Source organism: Poromitra crassiceps (genome assembly GCF_964638095.1).
Source record: "Poromitra crassiceps genome assembly, chromosome: 18".
Classification (NCBI taxonomy): Eukaryota; Metazoa; Chordata; class Actinopteri; order Beryciformes; family Melamphaidae; genus Poromitra; species Poromitra crassiceps.
In genome coordinates, this window is record NC_139636.1 from 10,538,618 (window position 1) to 10,561,333 (window position 22,716).

At 47.3% G+C, this 22,716-nt stretch overlaps 1 protein-coding gene across 1 annotated transcript in view; it reads right to left on the minus strand.

Annotated features, from left to right (window-relative positions):
* Nucleotides 1–20,170, minus strand: part of LOC310792516 (protein O-mannosyl-transferase TMTC2-like) — a gene marked incomplete at both ends in the record, with an annotated part of 124,669 nt that extends 104,499 nt beyond the window's left edge. Inside the window, one exon of the mRNA XM_083654197.1 lies at nt 20,088–20,170. Within this exon, the coding sequence (XP_083510323.1) occupies nt 20,088–20,170 (83 nt within the window). The remainder of the gene's footprint in view (nt 1–20,087) is intronic.
* Nucleotides 20,171–22,716: the final 2,546 nt, after the last annotated feature.

Here is a 22,716-nt window from a genome sequence, read left to right on the forward strand (position 1 = left end):
TTTTCCCCCCACAGACCTTCTGACTTCCTGCATTCCAGAGCCTGTATTTGCTGATGTTGAGTCATCATTACTGCAAATTAAACGCTCATTGAGCAGGAAAACATGCCAGCGTGGGTCCTGCCAACTCATCTGTTCCTTGTGACAACCAGCATCCATCAGTAATCCAACGCTATTTACAACCACACCCCTCCATTTACAACCACACCCCTCCAACAGTAGTGTGAGACGCCCCATCATGTCCTCCTGTCTGTCTGTCTGTCTGTCTGCCACAGATCACATGTTACTCAGATAGCAGAGTCATTTCAGTGTGCTTTCATTTCCTTGCACGCACTCCAACCAGCAATGAAGAAGAGTTTTTAAGACATTTGGGGACAGTAACCAGATACGAAGTGAATATATGATGCCTACCAATGCACACTGTGACACTGCAGGCAGTTAAGTCATTTATTTGCCATTATGGAGATGCCCTTCATTGTCAGAGAGAATGGGTGTGAGCAATGGGTGCAGGGACCAAAAACGACACCCTTAATCACCTAATAAGGGCCAGCCATCTGCGTGCTCAATGGGGAACTATGGTGGGATTATTCCTTCGGCAAAATCAATAACTTCACAATGAGCTGCCGGTGGTCTGCTGTGAGCTGTGTGGCGGTGATGAGAATGACAATAGGGACTGTCACTGCAGGATGTGTGATTTAGAGGGAGGTGACATCACCCACGATGCCAATCTGGGCCCGTTCTCTGCAGACAACACTGGGCCGGGTCCCCAGGGGCCCGCCTGCTTTGACTTCAGCTGTCGTGTGGGATGGTCCTCAGACCTGTCAATCACCCAGAGTGACACGTGCAGACACGTGAAGGCAGACACGTGAAGGCAGCACTAAATGAGCACTTGATTCAAGATTCAAGATTCAAGATTCAAGATTTTTATTGTCACTCCATGGTACAAGTACCACGTGTGAAATTCTTGTGCAGTGGACTCCGTTTACGACAAATAGGCAACAAGCAATAAGTAATAGGCAATAAGAATAGGCTTCAATAAGCAATAAGACAGCAATAAGGCAATAAGAAATAGGCATCTATAAGCAATAAGACAAGTCGGTGGCTTATACGACAGTGGCATATTCATTGCACATAGGTGCACATGTCATGTGCATACGTTAGACGTGTTCAGACATTCCAAATTCGACGTTTTATACATGCATGTGCAAATAGCATGTACCTTATTAAACATACACTTAAATTTACAATTAAACGTTAGGCACCTTATTAAACATACACTTAAATTTACAATTAAACGTTAGGCATCCGTAATAGTAGCAGCTGCAGTACGGTACGGTACGACTACTGCACTATTTGTGCATATTAAGGAGTCTCGTGGCCTGCGGGAAGAAACTGTTCCTCAAGCGATTTGTGCGTGTTTTTGGAACCCTGTATCTCCTCCCTGAGGGTAGCAGGGAGATCAGGCTGTTGTGGGGATGGTTTGTGTCTTTGATGATCTTCAGGGACCTCCTGAGGCACCGCTGGTTGTACAGTTCGTGCAGTTCTGGCAGTTCACCTCCTGTTACGTGCTGGGCCGCGCGCCTCACCCTCCGTAGCGCTCTGCGGTCCATGGTGGTACAGTTCCCGTACCAGGCGGTGAAGCCGCCTGTCAGCAGGCTTTCAATGGTGCCTCTGTAGAAGTCCCCGAGGATTTCTTTCCTCAGCCCGAATTTTTTCAGGCGCCTGAGTCCGTGTAGTCGCTGTTGGGCCTTTTTGACAACAGTGGCGGTGTGGCCAGCCCAGGTCAGGTCCTGGTGGATGTTGACTCCCAGGTACTTGAGGCTGTCCACCCTTTCCACCACTGTGCCGTTGATGGTGATTGGGGGGTGTGCGGGTGAGGGTGAGCGGTGGGCTGCTGCAGAAACGTCTTATTAAGTCATTTAATGCAGTGAGAGAGTTTGAAGTTAAGTTAAGTTATCCTTTATTTATCCCCTTGGGGAAATTCATCCTCTGCATTTGACCCATCCTCTACTAGGAACCTTCCTAGAACTAGGAGCAGTGGGCAGCCCCTGTGCAGCGCCCGGGGACCAACTCCAGTTCTTTTTGCCAGTACCTTGGTCAGGGGCACTGACAGGAGTATTATTAACCCTAACATACATGTCTGAATACAAGTCTGAAGGCCGTTTCACACAGAAACGGTGCGGAATTGGCTGCGGAATGCGGTGCGAAATTACGTGCGGATTTTCCACATGGCAACCTATATACACACAGGTCCGGTGCGAATTATTCGCATTTTCACATTCTAAATCCGTCAATGGAAAAACAGTGACAAGAGAAAATGGAGTCAAGCAGTAGCAGCGGACACCAAATTTGATGGTAAGTGGCTAACGTTAGCTCCATCTGTTTACAACAGTGGAGCAGTGACAAAGTTTTAAGTCTTACGGCCGGGACACACATCTTGCGACTGCGTGGCGTGTGCGTGGCGTGCTTGCTGCGGCTGGCACGCCCGCGGCATCCACACAGGCAGCGTGGCTGGTGCGTGCAGCTGCTGCCTGTCTGCCAACTATCTTCCTATAGACTTTACCTTTTATTAAATTTGCTATAAACAATACAATGATGATTTTAACTGAAGATCGCTTGGGCTCACTTCAGAAACGAGGCAGTATCATTTGTGTGTGTGTGTGTGTGTGTGTGTGTGTCTGTGTGTGTGTGGTGGAGAGGGGAGGAACGAAGCCACTTGTAGCCTATGTGGTTTTCAGAGGGCAGGAGAACTGCAGCTGTGAGCTCAGCTCATCCTCTCATCTCAAATCAAAACGAGCCTTGATTGGCTGTGGCTGCCCCTGTAAAATATCATTTTAATGTATTTTTGTGTCTATTTGTGTAGAGACACGCTAGAGACACGCGCGCGGTAAAAGGAAAAAATAGGCTTCGCTTCTATTCTCAAGATGACGCGCGTCTCACGCTCGCAAGACACGCGCTTGAGACACGCGTCTGATGCCGGTGGTGTGGCTGCTGTAACCTGTTAACATGGGCGCCGAAATGAAAATGACACGCAGACGCCAGGCAGACGCACAGCACACGCAAGATGTGTGTTCCGGCCGTAAGTAAGTAATTTAATGTAGTGACAAAGTTTGAAAAGTCTTAGTAAGTAATTTAATGTAGTGACAAAGTTTGAAAAGTCTTAGTAAGTAATTTAATGCAGTGGGAAAGTTTGAAAAGTCTTAGTTAGTAAGTCACTTAATTCAGTGAGAAAGTTTGAAAAGTCTTAGTAAGTCATCTAACGTAGTGAGAAAGACAGTTTGAAAATTCTTTGTAAGTCATTTAATACAGTGAGAAAGTTTGAAAAGTCTTAGTAAGTCAGCTAATGTCATGAGAAAGTTTGAAAAGTCGTAGTAAGTCAGCTAATGCAGCGAGAAAGAAAGTTAGGAAAGTCTTAGTATGTCATTTAATACAGCGAGCAAGTCTGAAAAGTCTTAGTAAGTCATTTGATGCAGCGAGAAAGAACGTTTGAAAAATCTTAGTAAGTCATTCATTGCAGTGAGAAAGTTTGAAAGTCTTAGTAAGTCATTTAATACCATGAGAAAGTTTGAAAAGTCTTAGTAAGTCATTTAACACAGCGAGAAAGAAAGTTAGGGAAGTCTTAGTAAGTCATGTAATACAGTGAGAAAATTTGAAAAGTCTTAGTAAGTCATTTAATGCAGTGAGAAAGAAAGTTTGAAAAGTCTTAGTAGGTCATTTAATGCAGCGAGAAAGTTTGAAAAGTCTTAGTAGGTCATCTAATGCCATGGGAAAATTCGAAAAGTCTTAGTATGCCATTTAATGCAGCGAGAAAGAAAGTTTGAAAAGTCTTAGTAGGTCATTTAGTGCAGTGAGAAAGTTCGAAAAGTCTTAGTAAGTAATTTAATACAGCGGGAAAGAAAGTTTGAAAAGTCTTAGTAGGCCATTCAATGTAGTGAGAAAGTTTGAAAAGTCTTAGTAAGTCATTTAATGCAGTGAGAAAGTTTGAAAAGTCTTAGTAAGACATTTAATGCAGTGAGAAAGTTTTGAAGCTTCTGACTGACAACTTGTTTGAAGAGCGGTGAGCCTCGTGTGTGGGAGGTTGAGGCTCCTCGGTGGGGACCCAGCGCCTTTTACAGCAGTCAGTCACGCAAAGGAAAACAAAGCTCTCAGCCCGCCAGCGCCGAGAGCACGGATTTCCTTCAACTGCTCCTAATTAAAATGGCTGCTGATGGTTCTACCATGTGCTCGCTCGCTGGCCAGAAATGTGCCCACAGTACAGGGTAGACGCTGGAGTACGGGCCGCTTGGGGGATCTTCTGGGGTGGGTTTTCTAACATCTCATCAGGTAAATGCTGTAAGAGCGAACGCTGCTTAGAGTTCACGGTCAGTACGACGTGCGCTCGCTGCAGGCTGAAACGGAGAGCCGCGAGGGCCTTCGCTAATGCACTTGAGCAACCAGGGATCAGACTTCCATCTAATGCCATGATGATCTCTCAATCATTCTCTCCTCCAACTCTCCCTCTCTCCTTCTCCATACTTCTGTCTTCTCCATGGCTGTCTTCTCCATGCTTCTGTCTTCTCCATGGCTGTCTTCTCCATGCTTCTGTCTTGCACACTCCAGCATCCCCTCCCTCCCTGTGTCTCTCTCAGATTACATCTTTATTTTTTCTTCAGCGCACATTCAAGAAGTCTCATTACTCCGTCAAGAGTGCCTGACAGCACGTCTCTCCGGCTCTATAAACCCCCTGGGGGCCGGTAGAGGAAAAACAATTGCGCACACTTTCTCCCAACCCAAACTTCCTTCTCCGACCAAAAATAAACCCAGGTCAGTTGTGTGTATGTATCCCTTTCCCGCTGAAGAGGACGACCTCACTTGGCTGCATCGCCAGAGGGGAAAGTCCGACATGGTGGGATCAGTCAAAGAGGAAGAGAAACCCCATGGCTACAGATAGCAAGGGTCAGTGCTCAGCCAAAACAAACTACTGAACTCAAGCCTGTTAACCACCGTGATTCCACCAATCCCTCACTGGTGTGACTTTTTCATTCACGATGACAGAGAGAGTGTGTGTGAGAGAGAGAGAGAGGGGGAGAGAGAGATAGAGAGTGTGAGAGAGAAAGTGAGAGAGAGAGAAAGAGACAGAGAGAGAAAGGGAGAGCTGGCTGTATCTGTGAAATACAATACAACACAAGCTGTTCTCCATCTGGAGAGATGTCAGGCTCCTCTGCCTCACCGAGCCATGACAAGCTGCATTAGAACCAGTCAATTTACACCAAATGAGATTGGATTTGGCTGCAATGTGCTGTAACAGTCATCAGAAGGCCTTTGCTGCCTGATACAACATCATTCTGAATATCCTGCAAGTGTAAATGCAAGGGTGGGGAGGAGAAACAGCAGCGAAGACACAATTCCAATAGTGGTAACTTAACCTACAAATATCTCTGGTTTCATTCTTTCATATCCCACAAACCCCATTCAGTGAAAAGCCCCCAAAGGCTGAGATTATAGATTATAGCACTGTGTGACTGGAGTGGATTCAACTCTCAACCTCTCTCAATGTAGCTGTTGGATGAAACGCTTGGCGAGGGGGTCACTCACGTCCAAGTGTGGTTTTGTTTTGTTTTAGCAACTTAAATGAAACAACACATGAAGTGGGCACTAGGACCCAGCCAGGCTGAAAATAACCTGTGGTGTCCCAGAGGGGTGGCATGCTGTGCACTTGGGGTCGCAGGGTCCGACAGTGGCAATCAGAGGGAAGCTCATAACAAGATGCACTTCCTTCATTGCTGTGGTGTGGTGAGGGGTGAGGGGAAGAGAGAGGGAGGGCAGAGAGGGTGAGGGGTGAGGGGAAGAGAGAGGGTGAGGGGTGAGGGGAAGAGAGAGGGAGGGCAGAGAGGGTGAGGGGTGAGGGGAAGAGAGAGGGTGAGGGGTGAGGGGAAGAGAGAGAGAGGGCAGAGAGGGTGAGGGGTGAGGGGAAGAGAGGGTGAGGGCAGAGAGGGTGAGGGAGCGGGTGAGGGGTGAGGGGAAGAGAGAGGGGGGAGAGGGGGGAGGGAGCGGGTGAGGGGTGAGGGGAAGAGAGAGAGGGCAGAGAGGGGGGAGGGAGCGGGTGAGGGTTGAGGGGAAGAGAGAGATAGGGCAGAGAGGGGTGAGGGAGCGGTTGAGGGGAAGAGAGAGGGCAGAGAGGGGGAGGGAGTGCAGGGAACAAGTCCCACAGCTGCTGGGACTGTCCCCGGACCACAACAACTCACTGGTCAACTTGCACTGTCAGCTCATTCGTGTGTCTGCAAAAACTACAAGTCCCTGCTACAGCAAAAACAACCTCGACCTGTCCCTGGCCATTTCCTTTCCTCTGCCTCAGTTGACAATATCTTCAGCTCTCTCCATGGACAGCTGTTCTGTTCTGGGGTGAAACTCTATAAGAGGCTACAGAACACACAGCATGGGTATATTATACAGGCTATAAGGGGACCTGTGATTGGTCATGTAGTGTTCTGGGCCTGAGGGGGAACACCAGGTTACCCACAGTGGCTGAACAGGCCAGACCACAGGCCCTCCTGTGCTGCATCTGACTCACTAACCACACTTAGGGAGAAGCAGATACTGCAGTCACATTTGAAAACCACCTTAACCACAATAATAACACAAAGTCCACCAAGCTCCAACGCTCCCGTTTTCAAAGGAATCGGCTTCAGCGTGGCTACTTTACTTTGCAGAGGGGGAACTCATATTTCTCGCCTTTGGATTACAGCAGAATTGCATCACTTTGGCAAAGTGAGAATGTGCTAGCCTAGGTAAACCCAGCCACCACGTGACCTGCTCTCTCAGTTCCCAGTCACTAGTAGTAGTGACTGAGAACAGGTCTGAGAGCAGGTCACGTGGGGGATGGGTTTACCCAGGCTAAGAATGTGCTACTACTACTGCTGCCTGGCACGTAATGAGTCTGTGAACATGACAGAAAGATAGATGGACCTAAACTAAACCATGATAACATTAGCAGAACAGAAAGATGAGCTGGATACAATCACTGTTTTGACTGTACAGCAGTGAGTCTATGCCCCGCTGTGTATCAACTTTACAAGTATACATCCACACCTCCCAAAGCCAACAAGTTGAGTTACACAATAACATCATAAATTATGATAACGCAGTGAAGCTTCTGTTAGCTCGCTCTGTGTGTGAATCCTGTCTCACCACTTTGGAAACGCTAACCAGGTCAGCCGATTGGTTCTGACAGGTTGGTCCGCTTTGCGCTGTTCAAACGCCGAGGTCTTTGCTTCTTTGTCCGTCATTAACAACAGGCCCGACACGAACCCGGGCTTAAGTCCCCTCTATTCGGAGACAAATGGCCTCCTTCATGGGGTCCAGTGAGAACAGAGGACCACACAGCCCCTTCTTGGTACAATGGACAAAGGCAGTAGCCCTCGAAGCAGGCCAGCTTGTGTCATAACCTTATCGGAAAGAGCCAGTGGTCCATGTCAGCGAGTACGGCCACCGAGAGGAGAGGGACGAGGGGGAAGCCTTCTCTTCTTCCTCCATGAAAAGTAGGGATGCACCGATATGAAAATTTTGGCCGATGCCGATAACCGATATTAAGATTGGTGTTATGGCCGATAACCGATATTTACCGATGTCGATGTGATCTGTATAAAAACACATTTCTATGATAATAACATTTTGTACATACTGAAAAACACATGTAAACACTGAATTTGAAAAAGTAATGCATTTCTTTGTTTCAAAAACATTTGTAAAAGCCCATAAATCATAGATTTACTGCATTATTTCATCTCAATGTGAAGAATTTGGCTGATACCGATAACCGATATTAACATTGCAACATCGGACCGATACCGATATGTTAAAAAATGACTAACATCGGCCGATACCGATATGATTGCCGATATATCGTGCATCGCTAATGAAAAGGACAAACTAGGGCATCCTTGTTGCATTTTGGGGACAGGGGACTTTTTGTTTCTCTTTGGGGTTCTCTGCTTACACCCCCCCCCCATCCCCATCCCCTCCACCCCCCCCCCCCCCCCCCCATCCCCCCCAGTCCTGTTAATCCCATTAATATGAAGAGGGCCAAGAGCCTGAGACTGATCCATCAGCCAACATTTAGCCACTCCAAATCCAAACCCCTTGTCTAGACCCATTAACGACTTAGCCCGGCACAATCTAATGATTTGAGACCCGTGTCTAATGATGGAGGATACCCTATAGCCAACCTCTGCCAAAGGGGTTAGACTCGTTCCAAGACATTGTCTGAAGGAGCGCAGGGAGAGAGAGAGAGCAGCAGGCGTGCCAGACAGGCTGCATCATGTATGTATGTTATGAAGGCGATGAATCTAATGTCGTTGCTCAGACACCACGCTGCTGCTGGATCATTGTTTTCACTCGCTGTATTCTTTGGCAGCTTTTAGAGCCTTTCTCACATTATTGAGTAGCTTTGTTGAACGCTCGCCATAAAATACTACTGACCATGTGAAGCATCTGCCTGCTGGATGATTCAGTCCTCCATTACACACTATTCCCATTTAAGGCCATTCTTATTGTTGCGTGTGTGCGTGTGTGTGTGTGTGTGTGTGTGTGTGTGTGTGTGTGTGTGTGTGTGTGTGTGTGTGTGTGTGTGTGTGTGTGTGTGTGTGTGTGCATGTGTGTGTTTGTACGTGTGTGTGTGTGTGTGTGTGTGTGTGTGTGTGTGTGTGTGTGTGTGTGTGTGTGTGTGTGTGTGTGCGTGTGCGTGCGTGTGTGTGTGTGCATGCGTACAGTATACTGTAAGTGTGTGTTGCGGTAACCACATGCTGTATTTGATGAGCTAATCTGCAGTGTAGGCTTTAATTATTAGCCAGGAGAATACACACAGAGTTGAAAGATCATCTCTAAAGCCTCAATCCAGCACCAAGCTCATTCCTCCACCGTGCTCTGCTCAGCACAGTAAGACCACCGGCCAATACCTCTCTATGGCTCATCACACTTGACAATCAACTGAAGCAGGCAATCACTGAAGCAGTTTAGCCCCTCACACCCTCCTCCTCCCAGCCAGGCATATTGAGTTCCATCCCGTGGCAGATACCAGACCAGCTCACTCACTCCAGTAATCAAAGTTCTGGAGGGATCGTTTGATATCCTCCACCCCGCGCTGTCCATCTGATCAACTCCACATCAAGAAGCTATCATGGATCACTTAGAAGAAAGAGGGCATGAGAGTGATGTATGTATCGTGTATCTGAAGACATTCAGTCTAGACACCATCTGGACCATGGTGGCTATGGGTATCTGGTGGCATGTCAGGAGGAGGTTCCTCGTGTAAAGTGTCATTAATGATTAGGGGCAAATCCAAGCTTTGGCTGTTGAACTATGGTGCTGCTACCAGGACCAAGCAGCACTACAACTTGCAACTGCATGCATCAATAGTGGACACAGTCATGTTAATAGTTCCTTCACTTGGAATATAGAGTATATTCCCCTTTTATAATCAGTTTAATTTATGAACAAATATCATGTTGGTTAATGTTAGTTTGTCAGCAGTCATTTCTCTTTTTCAGGTCCATCTTGAGTACAGAGGCAGGGGGAAATACTCTATACAAACTAAGCATTGCAGATACATAGATTGATATACGGTTTTATTTTGTCACTCACTCCTCAATGTGATCATAGAGAGTAAACTGTATTGTAAGTGGCCGGGAGGGAAATCTTTCCTACATTGAGCAAAGGCTCTGAAAGCAGGATAGATCTGCCTCTGGCAAAGACTTCAATAAACTGCTTTGAATTGCAGCAGCACTGACAGATGTGCTGGACCTCCACAGGCAGGGTCACAGATGTGCTGGACCTCCACAGGCAGGATCACAGATGTGCTGGACCTCCACAGGCAGGCTCACAGATGTGCTGGACCTCACCAGGCAGGATCACAGATGTGCTGGACCTCCACAGGCAGGATCACAGATGTGCTGGACCTCACCAGGCAGGCTCACAGATGTGCTGGACCTCCACAGGCAGGGTCACAGATGTGCTGGACCTCCACAGGCAGGGTCACAGATGTGCTGGACCTCCACAGGCAGGGTCACAGATGTGCTGGACCTCCACAGGCAGGGTCACATATGTGCTGGACCTCCACAGGCAGGGTCACAGATGTGCTGGACCTCCACAGGCAGGATCACAGATGTGCTGGACCTCCACAGGCAGGGTCACAGATGTGCTGGACCTCCACAGGCAGGGTCACAGATGTGCTGGACCTCCACAGGCAGGATCACAGATGTGCTGGACCTCACCAGGCAGGGTCACAGATGTGCTGGACCTCCACAGGCAGGATCACAGATGTGCTGGACCTCACCAGGCAGGATCACAGATGTGCTGGACCTCCACAGGCAGGGTCACAGATGTGCTGGACCTCCACAGGCAGGCTCACAGATGTGCTGGACCTCCACAGGCAGGGTCACAGATGTGCTGGACCTCCACAGACAGGGTCACAGATGTGCTGGACCTCCACAGACAGGGTCACATATGTGCTGGACCTCACCAGGCAGGTTCACAGATGTGCTGGACCTCCACAGGCAGGGTCACAGCAGCCAATCCACAGATCACACAGTGGAGCTGCCTTCACACTCAGGGTCTGAAGAGCTCATCTAACAGCTTGGACACTCAGGCAGAGGGGGCTAGGAGGTAGGAAAGTCATTGTTGTTGTTGTTGTTGTTGTTGCTGCGTGCGTGCGCCCACTCTTATTGTGTGTTGTTAAGGAGTGAAAACACAGTCTCATGTGCAATCTCTATTGCACATTTTTCCGAAATATGCAGGTATTTAAGAATTTTCTCTTCCGCCCTCCTCACCACAGGGAAGGTAGAAACAATGCCAAGTTTTTCAATGAACTTAAAGACATGGAATTCAGTACTGAGATATCATTAAATCATATTGTGGTAAAAATGATATCAAGTCAGCTGTTCTCCATTGGCCTAATGTGAACTGGCTCTATCCAGCCCTCCAACTCATTCTGTGGGTTTTTTGTGGGGAGGAGGGGAAGCAACACACAAACATCACATTCACAACCCCTCATTATAGTATTTTTAGAAACAAGCGTATCTTGCGGTAATTGTGGCGAGGGTGAAAATAACAAATGGTAAGATTTCAACCCGGGTATCTGTTGGGAATTGGGAGCTTAGGAGAGTGGAGATCCAATCTATCTGTGGTCAAAACAGAGCTGGTCTTTCCTGGACTTGAACAGCTACAGTAAAGACGATCCGCCCGAGCACAGAGACAGACTCCTCTCACGGGAGAGTCATCTATTCCTGATAAATGACTAGAGATAAATTGCTTGAGTATGGCTGCTTGAGTAATGGGTAATTATATATCTAGGCACCGCATTATTAACTTGAGAGAAAGATGAGAAAGCTTTGAAAAATTTAAAATGATGAGAACTCTTAGGGCTGGCTGGGTGATATGGACCAAAAATCGTATCTCGGTATTTTTAAGCTGAATGGTGATACACGAGTTATATAATATCACGATATTACGACATCCAAAATCTAAGATGATATTCTAGTCTCATAACACAATATCATAATATTGAGAGCTATTGCCCAGCCCTACTTCATATCCATATTTACTAACAACAGGGACACTCACTGTGACACTGCCTGGAGTGTGAATAGTCCCAGGTGAGACAAGTTAGCCTGCAGTAAATCACAGATGCCCTCTTTCCCTCATGTGAGAGAGTCTAGCAGCCCAAGTGGCACATGGTCACTGTGCTGAGGCCTTCCACACCACATCAGGACCAGACCTCCTCCTCCTGCAACACCAAAGCCTCCTGCTCTACAGTAGACAAGACAGATCCATCGCATCACTGACCTGGATCATGTTGCTCATATTTTTACATTTTTGACATGACATTTTTAACTGTATGTTGTTCATCAGTGACTCCATCACACCCTGTCTGTCTGTCTGTCTGTCTGTCTGTCTGCCTGCCTGTCTGTCTGTCTGCCTGCCTGTCTGTCTGTCTGTCTGTCTGTCTGTCTGCCTGTCTGTCTGTCTGTCTCTGTGTCTCTGCTCTAATGTCTCCATCCTGGCAACTACAAACAAACACAACATCCTCAGATTGAGCCACACTGCAGAAGGGAGAAAAGGTCCTCAAATGCCCCAAACAAGAACATCTGGAGTCAGCCGCTGCATGATGGGAGCTGGAGGCCTAACAGGCTTTGGAGGGGTTGTTAGAGGGGGAGAGACAGACAGGCAGAGAGAGACAGAGAGAGAAAGAGAGAGAAACAGAGCGAGAGAGAGAGAGAGAGAGAGATAGACAGGCAGAGAGAGAGAGAAAGAGAAACAGAGCGAGAGAGAGAGAGAGAGAGAGAGATAGACAGGCAGAGAGAGAGAGAAAGAGAAACAGAGCGAGAGAGAGAGAGAGAGAGAGAGAGATGCCGTGAGTCCCTCTTTGTAATTATAGGGCACAGGCAGAGGGGGGAGAGTGGAGATGCTCAGACTGCTGGTTGCCGCCCTTCAGTCCTCAACAACATTACCACATCACCAAGCAGTCCATCCTGCAGTGACCACATCACCAAGCAGTCCATCCTGCAGTGACCACATCACCAAGCAGTCCATCCTGCAGTGAACACATCACCAAGCAGTCCATCCTGCAGTAAACAGACCAGCGTATGGACAAACAAGGCCCGGTGGTCCTGGGCTTAGTACGAACAGACAAGGTCCTGGGGCCTGGTGGTCCTGGGCTTAGTACGAACAGACAAGACCCGGTGGTCCTGGGCTTAGTACGAACAGACAAGGTCCTGGGGCCTGGTGGTCCTGGGCTTAGTACGAACAGACAAGACCCGGTGGTCCTGGGCTTAGTACGAACAGACAAGGCCCTGGGGCCTGGTGGCCCTGGGCTCAGACAAGGCCCTGGGGCGTGGTGGTCCTCCTGGGCTCAGACAAGGCCCTGGGGCCTGGTGGTCCTCCTGGGCTCAGACAAGGCCCTGGGGCCTGGTGGTCCTGGGCTCAGACAAGGCCCTGGGGCCTGGTGGTCCTCCTGGGCTCAGACAAGGCCCTGGGGCCTGGTGGTCCTGGGCTCAGACAAGGCCCTGGGGCCTGGAGGTCCTGGGCTCAGACAAGGCCCTGGGGCCTGGGGGTCCTGGGCTCAGACAAGGCCCTGGGGCCTGGAGGTCCTGGGCTCAGACAAGGCCCTGGGGCCTGGTGGTCCTGGGCTCAGACAAGGCCCTGGGGACATGATGGCACATATCAGTGTAGCTCTCAGAACAAAAAGGTACAACTGTGCACCTTTCCTCCTGACCTTGTGTGGGTTTAGCCTACAGTCTGCTTTTCTTTAGCTTTGTCTGTGTGTCTTTGACCTCACTCCATACTCGCTTTTTGTGAACACATGAGAGGCGAAGGGAGGTAGTCAATAATACATACAAAGATACTCAGCCCCATGCGTGATTCATCAAAGAATCAATTACAAAGATACTCAGCCCCATGCGTGATTCATCAAAGAATCAATTAGAATTTGTGTCAAATCAATCCTGCCTAGTTATCAGAGATCATTTCTCGACCTGGAATCTGGTTTCATCACCAAGTAAAAATTCATGTATAAAATAAGATATAAATGTTTTTGTTTCCTTTTCCAAACTCTCGATTTCAGCAACTGTGCTTTGATTCAACTTAGTTAATTTCAAAGCGTCACCACTGTTTTCCTCTTTAACTCTTTTACTATGATCATTAAACATGAGTGAGTCACTGGCGGAAGCACCGTGTGTGTGTGTGTGTGTGTGTGCGTGCGTGCGTGCATGTGGCTACTTTGCCGTCATCAAGCACAAGTTCATAGGCAATGCGTTGGCTTGTAGTGTTTGGTGGTGTTGTGGTTCCCTCTCTGACCAAGGCTTTTGGCTAACCCTTCTGGGGCGCAGAAGGCTAACGCGCCGTCCAAACTGTCTGGGCGTTATGAATCACCGCTCACGCCCCGGCGGGGAGGCTGCGTCCTTCAGAGCGGCCCGCAACCTTCACACCTCCTGGCACAGCCAAGCTCACCACGTCACGTGAGTGGAGAGAAGTTCATCATCCACATCCATCAGCTCATGACGGGAACAATAATCCATGAAACTATTGAGAGCTCGTGGGTCCAGCTCTCTGTCAGCTAAAACTCTAGGGCTATTATCCACCTTATTTTTTTAATGCCCCGCTGTAAAATGATTAATATGGGTGCAAGGTCCTGGCTAGAACATGACTGATTGTTGCAGCTTATGCATTTCCTCGTCAAACTCCGACACTGGAAAAAAAGTTGCTCGTCACAAAGAAATAACACTCGTTTGACGACTTATTTGAGGGAATGTATCAATGTAATAATGTTATCTTTCACATCCGCTAACCTGTTGCTCTTTGAACAACTCGGGGATATTTGTCGGCGAGATGTTTGGCCAAGCTGGACGTGATTTGCTCCCTTTGCCTGCAGCTTTGAAACATGGTTTACAGACGCAGACGGGCGATGTGTCCGTGTGTCAGCAGCGTCAGCAACGTAACGGGGGGAGGGGGGCTGGGAGGATTGCACCGGAGGAAGCGCCCATATTTCACCTAAGGCACCATGGCAGCTAGGAATAAGGTGGATATGAAATCTGTTTTATATTTTTCTAAATTCTAATATTTATTCAAATTCTAAATTCGCTGCGGCATGAATTCAAATCTCCCAACAATCAAGCTAGTAACGTGCTAGCGCTTTAACCAGCTCTTCGCTCTTATATCGCACGTGTTCTGCTCTGCAGGCTCGCACGAAGAGATTGCACCAATAATTCTCCACTGACATTTATCTGGGCTCTCCCGTTCCTTCCCTCCGTCCTAACTGTAGATTATAGTGGCAGAGATATGAACTACATGACGTATGAGGCCCATTTTCCAGCACAGGTGTCAACGCTGTGCACGTAATGATGAGTGTGTCCAGGGGAGTGAGCAGGAAAAGCTCCCCAGCTAATGATGAGTGTGTCCAGGGGAGTGAGCGGGAAGAGCTCCCCAGGGTGATTTAACAGCGTGGAACAGTGTGTCATATTTATCTTGGGAGGGGCTGTGACTGACTGCAAGGTCAAAAAGGCTGCGTTGCCTGATGAGGTTTACTTTTTTATATAGACAGCCTGATGGCTACAGCTCTGAAAACACATGTGACGTCTGCCTTTTGGGCTGGAGAGTTCCGTTAACGATGACCTCCTAACGACCTTGGTTACTGTTATGTACGGAATGTGGAAAGCGTTTCCTCCAATCAATGTGTAACCAGCGCGCGGACTCACCTTTGATAAGAAGAAGCGTGCGACTCACACAACGGCAACGCACTGCACCCGGCTACACATTTATCATGTGGAAGCCACAGCTGGCCTGTTGGCTCAGCCACTCCCTTTACTGTGACAAGAATAAGAATAAGAATAAGCAGGAAGAGAGCAACACATCACTAACGCATCCAACTGCTGTGCAAAGAAGACTAACAGACAATCCATTCTCAGGTGCCTTTTCTTGTTACCACACGCACACGCACGCGCACACACGCACACACACACGCGCGCGCAAGTAGTCACACACACACACGGGATCTCAACGTTTAATCATTGGCTGAGTTAAGTCGATGCACTGGCTTCACAGACAGAAGCAAAACAAATAATAATAAATAAAGTCCCCTCTGTGTTAAACTTTTCACAGAGAATAATTAATCCTGAGCTGTGACAAAATATCCATATTTATGCTAACCTCCTATAGGGAAAGCAGTGTATTTGTATTTCTAAATGGCACACTAAAATGAAAAAGGTAATCGATCCAATATGGGCGAAGTGCTTTACTTTCCAGTGAGACTTTACACGGTGACATCCGTTAAAGTTTGCAAACTTATATCTGAACGATCTGTTAATTACTGTCAGGTCCACACAGCTGAAATCAGTTCTGTCTTTACGCTGCCAGGTAACAAGCAAGCAGGAGCTGACAGTTTGATTTATCATCATTCACACATCACACACTTTCCATGATAACTGCTTCCTTTGCGATCACTGAGGGTGCTTTGCTTTCTCACTGGGGACCCGGGAGCGGAACCGAGCAGCACACTTGTCCCCAAATTGACCCCAGGTCCGGTTCGTTGAACGTTGCGTTCCGTGCGACGGAACATGGGGGACGGAACAGTGTACCGTGGTCCGTGACAGGGTCCACTTGAAAAGGTGGTCTGGGGAACGCTTTGGCGTGTGCGTGCGGGGGACGGAACACATGCGAATGTGAACGCCGACCATACCGAACCACGTAGACAACACCCGGGCGAGGAAACACTCCAGGCGTAGCTGATGATGCAAGTGTACTCTGTGAGTGTTCCGTTCCGTTGTAATTGAAAGCTGACCAGCGGGGGAGAGGAGAGGGGGCACGCAACGGAACGGAAGCAATCGTTCCCAGACTTTGCACCCCATCGGCTCTTTCCCAACACAAACACACAGTTAGCAAGTCACAGCAGTGTCTGTGTGTTCAGCACTGTTTCACTCTCTCTCTCTCTCTCTCTCTCTGTCTCTCCCTCTCTCTTTCTGTCTCTCCCTCTCTTTCTGTCTCTCCCTCCCTCCCTCCCTCCAATGGAGCCCAAGGGGACAGTACTGCTGCCTGCTCATTAGAAGCCTGTAGCAAAGCCGGTGTTAAAAACAGATAAGGCTGCTGACAGACAGCTCATAATGAAAAGCATGTTGGAGACCAAACACATCAGAATGAGCCATCTGAAAGAGGGTTGGCTGAGGCGCTGCAGTGCAAACTGCTATCTGGAGGATTGAGTCATTCCGTCACGTCTGCATGGTGAGTAGACTGAGCCTAACCTTGGCCCGCTTCTTAAGTGGTCATAAATAACGTGATGTTCACGCAGAAATAACGTTACGTTCACACATCTCTTCAGTTCCTGCAGTCATCAGAAGAGGTCTTTCTGTCCCTGCATGCATTCAAACTTTGGGAGGTTCTTGCAGTAACAGATGAGTCTCTCCAGCAGGCAGACAGGCAGCCACACACAGCAGCATGCAGACAGGCAGCCACACACAGCAGCATGCAGACAGGCAGCCACACACAGCAGCAGGCAGACAGGCAGCCACACACAGCAGCAGGCAGACAGGCAGCCACACACAGCAGCATGCAGACAGGCAGCCACACACAGCAGCATGCAGACAGGCAGCCACACACAGCAGCAGACAGGCAGCCACACACAGCAGCAGGCAGACAGGCAGCCACACACAGCAGCAGACAGGCAGCCACACACAGCAGCAGGCAGACAGGCAGCCACACACAGCAGACAGACAGGCAGCCACACACAGCAGCAGGCAGACAGGCAGCCACACACAGCAGCAGGCAAACAGGCACACACACACAGCAGCATGCAGACAGCCACACACAGCAGCATGCAGACAGACAGGCAGCCACACACAGCAGCATGCAGACAGGCAGCCACACACAGCAGCATGCAGACAGACAGGCAGCCACACACAGCAGCATGCAGACAGGCAGGCAGCCACACACAGCAGCATGCAGACAGGCAGCCACACACAGCAGCAGGCAGACAGGTGACCTCCTGTAACCTCTCCACACCGTGCAGCCACTCCCTGACAGCTTTATGGACACACAGCAGCAGCATGCGTCTCTCGCCTGGATCACCTGAGCGCAGCACAAAGTGTCAGACTGGCAGCAAAACAGGGCCTGGGGGGAATGTGTGAAGCAGGAAGTGTTCTATATACAGAACAGTGTGGAAAGGAAACACACAGCAGGGGGGTTTCATCATGTGATGCTGCTGATGTTACTGTACGCTCACTGAGCTGTGTGTTTTAATGGCCGCCGCGCAACACCTGTCGCTAATACACCCAGTCAAAACAGCTGCATGTCTGGTAGAGCATGGGGATTCATTCAGGTTTATACACACACTGACTGCACAGCATTCTGTCCTATGGGTGTTCTTAGATAGCAGGTGTAATCAATATGTCTATACATGTTTGGCTATGATCAATCAATGATCCATTCCAATACCAACTTATTGGGGATGATAGGAAAAGGATATTATGCCTATATGACCTACATCAAGGCAAGGATGGTGAATACATAAGAAAAGTCGAATGCAATGATGACAGACATTCAGCTTTCAAATATCAAAAGACCAACTGTGAGTAATGCGTTAGCCAGCATTAGCTTTAGCCACCGTGTCATGAACCCAGGCAGTGGAGTATGAAACTGCTGCTGTATCCAGCAAATCACATTGGGTGTGAATAAAAACTGTGTCATAGGCTAGACCAGTGGTCTAAGTCACTTTGCCAGGGGGTCCGCGAAAAGGTTTCAGGGAAGAAAAAAAAAAAACTTTTGTGTGCAAAAGCTTCATAGTTCAACGAAAATATGTTATGCTTTAAATCTAAAATGGTTCATGGATTACATTCTAACCTGACAAACCTATCAATTTAAATGTCAAGCACGTTACCGTGGAAACAAGCTGAGGCCAAAATCACAAATCAGAATGAGGGGGTCCCCGGTATATTTTCTATCTTATAAGGGGTCCTTTGCTGAAAAACATTTGAGAACCTCTGGGCTAGACAATATTTTGTTCAGAAGTTCAGGAAGCGACACACTCTGACTGACTTTGGCAAAGGTGGCAAAGGACTTCTGCTTTAGAGTGCAGGACTAGTGATCCTCCAGAGAGCAATTATTTCACAGCTGACTGAAGACTCAGAGCACAGCCACACTCTGGACACTGCAACACTTTCACCAAGGAAGCAAACAGGTTGGCCATTTGTTTACTACTGATTTCCCTGCCAGTCTAACAGAAAACTATAGCAGTGCAATAATAAAATCAACAAAGACACTTTACATAGACTAAACTATAAGTCACTATAGGAATGTAGCTAATAGCTATAACAGGGATATTACAGTAATACCAAGAAGATTAAAGCAAAAAAGTCATAAATAATATATGGTCACTATAGGACGAATCAGCGTGACGTCACTTGACACCCAGAAATACATCACATCGCTTATATTTTGACATTCTGAGTGAGAGCAGAAGTAGCTCAAGAGTTTGATGTATAATATATACATGTCGTGTTAAAGTTGTGTGAACTGTCACAGTTTTTAAAATGTAAACAGAGTTAGACGGCTAGAGTCAGATACTCACACGCCTCGCGCCACTTGGGCTCCATTGTGTTTACCAAAATGCTGCTCGGCTGATCCCTCGTATATAAACTCACTATCACAACACATTACAAATCTGTATAAGTAGTTAGTATAATAGGAACTTGATGGTGTTTGTTTTTTTATCAGATATATCAGTTAGGCTATATGTACTAGTGTACTACTACAATGGGGCATTCACCTACAGTATTAGTTATGTGTTCAAATATTTACAGCCTAATTCCCTCTTGCAATTTATTTTATTTTATTATTATTTTTTGAATAAATGACATCCTCTGCATCTTAAGGGTTACATGTCAGTGTTGCTGCTGCAACAAGAAAGTGAACAGAAAGTGAAGTCCCATAAGTTACTGTTGTGCTGTGCTCCTCTCTGCCAGTGTGACTGCACGCTGTCCCAATGAGCCCACGCAATGCTACCGGCAACACAACAAGACTCATTGGAGGGTTACTTTCTCATGCCAGGAACCTAAATATAGATTAGTCTTTACTCATTTAATTACTTAATAACAATAATGTTTCTTATGTTAAGATATTTAGTACAGGATTGATAGGCTACTGCAGGTGGGGGGGAGAGCCTAGCTGGTTCAAAAATAATCACTCTTATTGGGATGCATCTTCTTAGTCAATGGACTAATAATAAAAGCTGTCCCTATTTTGTACTTAGGGACCCCCTGGAGCCCTCTCAAGGAGCCCCACTTTGGGAAACACTTCAGTTAATATAAAGCCTCTTATGGCTCAAACAAACAAACTGCAGTCACACATAGGCTGCTGTGAGTGCGTGCGCGCGAGCGCGCGTGTGTGTGTGTGTGTGTGTGTGTGTGTGTGTGTGTGTGTGTGTGTGTGTGTGTGTGTGTGTGTGTGTGTGTGTGTGTGTGTGTGTGTGTGTGTGTGTGTGTGTGTGTGTGTGTGTGTGTGTGTGTGTGTGTGTGTGTGTGTGTGTGTGTTAGTAGTAGTATGGGGGGGCTTCGTGTCGTTCATTCATCCAGTACCTGTCATCGTAGCAGAAGTCGGCGCCCAGAGTGTTGGCATACAGGACCAGAGCCACGAAGCCGCACAGCAATTCTGACAACATATCTCTGTCACACGCACGCGCAGGCAAAAACACAACAAAACAAAACAACACAACACAACACAAAGAAAATAAAATAAAAACGAAAACGCAAAGGCGAAAGCTGCGGAGGAGAGCGCTCAAATCCCGCCGGCTAGTAGTCCTTTCCAGCACCCGGCGTCTTTGTCAGGTTGTCTGTGTGAGAAAACCCGTCCAGCTCCACAGCCCCATCATCATCCTCGCTGAAGTGTGAGTGGATAATCCATAGCAGGTCCCGTCTTTCTAACCCATCTTGAGCCGGAGGGGGAGAGCTTTGATCCGGCCGGGGAGCGGAGCAGACAGTGGCCAGCGTTCACTGAGTCTGTGACAGCATTCTGTCCGTCCGAGAGAGAGAGAGAGAGAGAGAGAGAGAGTAGGAGGACCAGCGGTCTGTCTTCTGTAGATGCTCAGCGGCCGCTCTCTCTGCTCTCTCTGCTGGGAAACGTCGTGATTGGACCAGGGTCAAGGTAACAGGAATTAAACGTACCACTTCCTGTCAGGCTTTCAAACTAAAAGCACTTCCCAGCAAACGTGTCACATAGCCGAAGCCAACAATTTCAGTATAACATTATTTAACAGCTTCAGCCTTTCCGTAGCCTATTTATTTGATTCCGCAGATTATGTTGGTGCCATGATTTGAGTTTTTCTTCGATGATCAAATTTTAGGCTTTAATTTGAAGGGAAAATAGCCCTACTTCCGTCTTATTCCTAGCGGTATCTCTGGCTGCTTGTCGCAGTTGTGATTGAAACGCATGTGGTTAGTTAGGAGCTCTCAAGCGCATGCGCACTCACTGCCCCATCCCCCGATACAGGAATAAATATAGGTAGACGCTCTAGGGCAGCTCAACTGAAGATCCAGTAACGCCTACACACACTGGAGGGATGCTAAGACATAATGTGACATCGTGGTGGTCTCTGCTCTGAGTGTGGTTCAGATGCCTCCTTTGATTTTCGAGGCCTGGAGGTTCAGACGCAAATTATGAAAATATGAATTTAATTTAGGCTATTTAATTATGACTTCATTCCCTAGAGATTTGCACAGTGAAAGTGTCTGTATTTTAATATGTGATACTGACTTGTACACTAACAAACTACAAAACGACCAATTAAAACTATAATATTCCTAGATTAAATTCCTTTTATAGCCTAAGCCTAATCAAATGAGGGCCTGTGGTGTAATGTGCATCTAGTTGGGATTCCTTGATATGGGAAAAGTATCTGGCCTATATGAAGTATGCTGCCATTGAAAACCATCCACTGCACTGTGTAGTCAATTATTTCTGGTCTCTTTGGTTACAACACTGATCTGGTTCCAGTCCACACCATATCTCAGTGGTCCACACCAAACACAAACCACAGAGTAAGGAAGCCAAATGCACAGTCACTTATTAAAATAACACAATCCTGTCTGCTGTCACTAGCAATTAAGACTATTAGATTGATTTAGTCTGAAACTGGTGGACTTTTATAATTATCCATTAAGTTGCAAGCACAGTATTCAGGAGACATCGCGTATTGCTGTAATAACTAAAAACCACTTTGATAGAAAATGCTGGTAGGCTAAAAAATTAAAATGATGAGGGGTAAAATGTTTGCCTGGAGGAAATCAAACTTCTCAAACTGAAGTTGGTGTCAGAATGACATGTTCATCAGGCCGCCTCCTGACAGTCTGGAACAGAGCGATATCATGACATCACAGTAATTGCTTCAGTGATTGAAGTTTGACCAAGCTAAAATGAGTGCAGTGTGCCCACACAGTGACCAGTAGAGGGCTCACTGAGCAGGATTTCAGTAGTTAGACTAATACACAGTCAAAGTTACACACTCATTCATTCAAATCTAGTTATATTGTGGCAAAACACTTCTCTAGTCAATATCAAATGGAAACTTTTCCTTAAAAAATTTGATTGTCTTTTCGAATAACATGACATGCTCATTATGGTCCTTTTTAAATTACAGTGTGGGGGAACTTTAGTCCTTGGTTGACATAATGATTACAGTTCCTCGGGCTGAATTTTCTAACATTGATCATACCTCTTCAAATCATTTCCTTTTCCAAAATATGTATAGCCTATATAATCTTGCAATCAAACTCTTCAACTATTCACGCCATATATGGCGAGGAAATACTCTTGGGCTGCATTCCATAGAGGATATTTCCCAATACAAAAGGGCGTAAGAGGCCAGCTGAGGAGATAGGAGAAGAAAAAAAACAGAATAATTTCAAACATGCTGTATAGACAAAGCACGTGGCATGGCATGGTCCACTGCATATTGATTGAACACTGTTTCAATAGCCAGACCCCATCTGCCGGGGAAGGCTTCAATGTAGCCTTTCACTGGACAGCAGCGGGACACCATGATGTAACACATTTTCACCATTTAATTATACTGATCACAGCAGTGCTGTATCTGCTTCCAGGGTGCAACTCATTGACTATAGTGATGAAATACATGGATGAAGGAACCACATTACCCCTTCAGGCTGGAGGCATTGATTAAAAATATGTACCATTTAATTAGTAGAATGT